Source organism: Tupaia chinensis, unplaced genomic scaffold, assembly GCF_000334495.1.
Source record: "Tupaia chinensis unplaced genomic scaffold, TupChi_1.0 Scaffold147433_1, whole genome shotgun sequence".
Lineage (NCBI taxonomy): Eukaryota > Metazoa > Chordata > Mammalia > Scandentia > Tupaiidae > Tupaia > Tupaia belangeri.
Window position 1 is genome coordinate 2,520,673 of NW_006207284.1, and position 4,713 is coordinate 2,525,385.

General features: G+C 43.1%; 1 protein-coding gene across 1 annotated transcript in view; it reads left to right on the forward strand.

Moving 5' to 3' along the window:
- Nucleotides 1-4,713, forward strand: part of UBXN4 (UBX domain protein 4) — a 52,411-nt gene that overhangs the window by 33,714 nt on the left and 13,984 nt on the right. The window contains exon 7 of the mRNA XM_006169721.3: nt 2,491-2,545. Coding sequence (XP_006169783.1) covers nt 2,491-2,545 — 55 coding nt within the window. The remainder of the gene's footprint in view (nt 1-2,490; nt 2,546-4,713) is intronic.

Sequence of the window (4,713 nt, forward strand, 5' to 3'; positions counted from 1 at the left end):
CTTTCCCTCTCTCTCTCTCTTTTTTACTGTGTCCCTCTCTGATCAGATTAAAAAATATAAATAAATAAATAAATATAAATAAAGTAATTCTTTAAAAAAATATTCAAGTCACGGAATTTAAATTCTTTCAGCATAGGACCAGAGGATGGTATAATGGTTACATCACTGTATTCCCACATAGTCAGTCGACTGTGGTTCGAGTCTTAGACCCAGTGCCTGAAAACTCACACCAGGTAAATTTGCATAGGTGCCCAAAATCCCAGGAGGAGAACAGATGTGGCATGGCCATACTTCTGGGGGGTAATTTCTCACTCTGTCTCTCTGGGGTGAGCGCATGCTCCCTAGAGCAAAAATTTCTCAAAAAAAAAAATCATATAAGCACTTCAGATTTTCGTTGATTACTTTAGCAGTTTCAACTAACTTGTGAAGCCAAGGTCCTCATTCCTAACTAATTTTCAAGTTGAGGTCTTATATTGTAGTCATCCAAATTCATACCCAGTTAAGAATCATGTTCCTGGGACCAGCAGTTAGCGTAATGGCTATGTCGCTGGACTCCCACGTAGTCGACTACGGTTCGCGTCCTGAACCTGGTGGCTTGAAACTCAGGGGCGCGTGTGTGTGCGTGCCCAAGATTCCGAGAGGAGAATGGAGGAGAAGGGATCGCGGCATGGCCATCCCCCCCGGTGGATGATTTCTCGCTTTCTATCTCCCGGTCTCCCTCTCTCTCTCTGGCAAGCGCACGCGCCCTATAGCAAAAAACTCTCCCAAAAAAAAGAATCATGTTCCTTTTGTGGTATCTGACTCACTGACTGTGACAGTAACTAATATCACTAGCCTAAGGCTATTCCTATCCCGGATGTCCTTGTCACCCATCATATGCACTAAGGATAGCCTTCGGTCTCACCATCTCCTGCCGTACTTGCTGCGATGCCCTGTGCTTCTGACTCACTGATTTTCTGCCATCCTCTGCAGGGTTATTGAACTCTTAAACCTAAGTATCACTGATTTCCTTGTCTCATAGAACTGAAATGTTTTTTATTTATTTTTGGTAAAAGGCATGCGTGCTTGCTGGAGAGTGACAGAGAAAGAGAGGGAAAATGAGAAATCACCTTCCAATGGGGAATGGCCATATTGCAATCCCTTCTCCTTCACTTTCCTCTCAGGATTTTGGGCATGTACACACATGTGCCCAGCATGATTTTCAAGCTGCTGGGTGCAGGACTTGAATCATGCAGCCACCATGCAGTCTAGCGCCCTCAACCACCACACCACCTGCTGGCCCCCTTGATGCTATTTAAAATATGTTTTGGGACCAGCAGTTAGCGTAATGGCTATGTTGCTGGACTCCCATGTAGTTGACCGCAGTTTGAGTCCTGGATCCGCTAGCTTAAACTCACGCCGGGCACGTGTGCGTGCGTGCCCAAGATCCCAAGAGGAGAATGGAGGAGAAGGGATTGCAGTGTGGCCATCCTCCCTGGGGGGTGATTTCTCGCTTTCTATCTCTCTGTCTCTGTCTAGCTGGCGAGCGCATGCACCCTATAGCAAAAACCTCTCAAAAAAAAAAATATATGTGTGTGTGTGTGTGTGTGTTTGTGTTTTATGGGGCCAGCAGATGGCATGGTGGTTGAGGGTGCTGGATTTTCATATGGCCAACCGTGGTGCAAGTTCCAGACTTGGTGGCTTGCTTTCTTACTTTTCCTCTCTTTCTCTCTCCCTCTCTCTCTTAATTTCATACAATTAAAAACTCAGCCCTAAAATTTGGCAGGACGGGTTAGCAAATGTGAGAGTCTAAATTTTCTTGCAGTCTATGACTGAACCTAAGATCTACTTACAATAGACTACATTTCTGAAAAATTTATTACTCTACACTAGGTTGTAGACACTTTTCTCATCTAGCTTCAAGAAAAACTAATTTTATTAGGGGTCAAGGTGACTAAACCAAATTGATGTCAACTTAGAAACTCATCCTCTCGTGTACATAAAAACTTTCTACCTTCCTTTCGTCAAGTAAACTTAATTTTAAAAAAATATTGGTGGTTTGTAATTGTATGATCTAAATTTTTTGTTTTTAGTACTAATGAAAACCATAAAATGTATTATTGGCGCTAAGAAGTGTAAAATATGAGATCAGCCAGTGGTGTGGTAATTCAAGTGGCTAGATCCACGGTCAGCCATGTGGGAGTCCAGCAACATAACCATTACTCCATCTGCTGGTCCCTATTTGTGTTTTTTAAATTCAGTAACAGATAAAGGAACAGTAACTCTGATATTAAATAGAAGGTGTGGCCCTTGAGCTGAAGCAAGGCTTCTGGTGGGTTCCATTGACTCAGGGATTTCTGTGGAGGTCAGGTAGGTAAATTGTGGTGTGCCGTCAGAGGCTTTTTTGGATGGTTTCTCTGTTTCCCCGGTTGTTTTAGCTAAATAAAACTACATGTGTTTTATGTGTTAGTTTCTCGGTTTTTAGTTTTTTTTTTTCTTTCTTAAACACAGACTAACAAAAAAACTTGAAGAAAGGAGAGAAGAGAAAAGGAAAGAGGAAGAACAGGTACTGTTCATGCATTTAGCATTGTTTCATTCTTCTATTAAGTGAGAGAATGTTTCATTATTCTGTTCAGTTTGACAGACTCAGGCTGGCTTCCTAGCTATAATTCAATTTTGCCGCACAGTGAAGGGAATTGATTTTTGTAGTAGGATCATAGTATATACATTCTTTTTTCTTCTTGTAAATTGCTATGAATAAATTAGACTATCTTTTTTTTTCTCTGCAATGAGTCTTTTACACTAAGAATAAATATACTTAACCAAAATTATTTGGCTTTGGGGACCAGCAGTTGACATAATGGTTATGTCGCTGGACTCCCTGTAGTCGACCAAAGTTCGAGTCCTGGACCTGGTGGCTTAAACTCATGCCAGGTACATGTACGTGTGTACCCAAGATCCCGAGAGGAGAATGGAGGAGAAGGGATTGCGGCATAGCCATCCCCCTGGGGAGTGACTTCTCACTTTCTGTCTTCCTGGTGAGCTCACATGCCCTATAGCAAACACCTCTCAAAAAAAAAAATTACTTGGCTTGAGATAGCCCGTGGTGTGCTGGTCAAGGCAACTGGATCCCACATGGCTAGCCAGGCAGTTTAAGTTGTGGACCTGGTGCTTAGAAAATTACTTTCAGTGCACTTGTGTGTGTGCCCAAAATCCCAGGAGAATGAAGAAGGGATTGTGGCCTGGCCATCCCCGTTAGGGGGATTATTTCTGAGTTTAAACTGTCTCTCTCTCCCTCTTCCCCCCTCTTGCTGGCAAGTGTATGTGCACTCTAGCAAACCAAAACTGAAAAAGATTGGATTGGGGCAGAAAAACAAATTTTATTTACTTTTTGTGAAAAATAAATGTACAAACATTGTTTTGTATTTTCCTGTCATGTTGCTGATTTCTAGTGCACTGTTCATTTTTCTCACTGTGTATACCTAACTATGTATCATTTTGGGGGGTTCTAATATAAGAAGACAGAATTTCTTCCATGGCAGATAAATGACTCCCATGTTGTCCTTAGAGAATAATAAATTCACCCTAGAAACCAAAGACCTTAGTACTGCTTGCTTCAAGTTAACACTGACTACGTGATAATCTTTTGTCATTGCTAGAGAGCACATGTACTTGCCATGGAGACAGTGGTGTGTGCTCCACAATCCATTTTCCTCCATTTCTTCTCATCAGAATTTTGGGCACAGGGGCACACATACCTGGCATATTTTTTAAGCCATTGGAGTCAGGATTCAAACCATAGTTGGCTGTTTTGAGATCCAGCTCCAAATGCAGAGGGCTTAACCACTATACTACAGGACTGACCCTACATTGTAATCTTAACAGAATCACTGGCAGAGATTTTTGTTTTGGAGAGATTTGTTTGTTTGTTTGTTTTTGCTATAGGGCGTGTGCACTTGCCAGAGAGACAGAAAGTGAGAAATGCTACCCCCCAGGGGGGATGACCACACCAGGATCCCTTCTCCTCCATTCTCACCTTGGGATTTTGAGCATGCACACACACCCAGCATGAGGTTTTTTGTTTTTTTTTTTTGAAAGGTTTTTGCTATAGGGCGCGTGTGCTCACCAGAAAGACAGAGAGATAGAAAGCAAGAAATCACCCTCCAGGGGGCATGGCCACGCCACAGTCCCTTCTCCTCCATTTTCTTCTCAGGATCTTGGGCACGGACACACACGCGCCCGGTGTGAGGTTAAGCCACCATGGCCAGGACTGGAACCGCGGTCAACTATAGGGGAGTCCAGCGACATAGCCATTATGCTAACAGCTGGTCCCTCCAGCATGAGTTTTAAGTCACCAGATTTGGGACCTTTGTCACCTATGTGGGAGTCCAATGACATAACCATTATTCTACCTGGCCCACCACTGGTAATGATTTATACATTGACAGACAGTTGTCATTATGTTGTTATTAAACTTTACGAGATCTTTACATTTTATGAAATTTTACACTTTGTTTCAGGGGTGTGTATGATTTTTAGTCAGGATCTCATGTCACCATCCTCCTGCTTCCACCTCCCTAGTAGCTGGCACAAGAGGCCCACACTGCCACACCTAGCTCGTTAGGGTGGGCTGAGAGTCCAGCCCGGGCCTCCCATGTAGCTTTAGCCAGCCAAGTAGCAGCATCCAGCACGTGTTACTGCAGCTTGACCAGAATTTTATTCTCTTAACTTCAC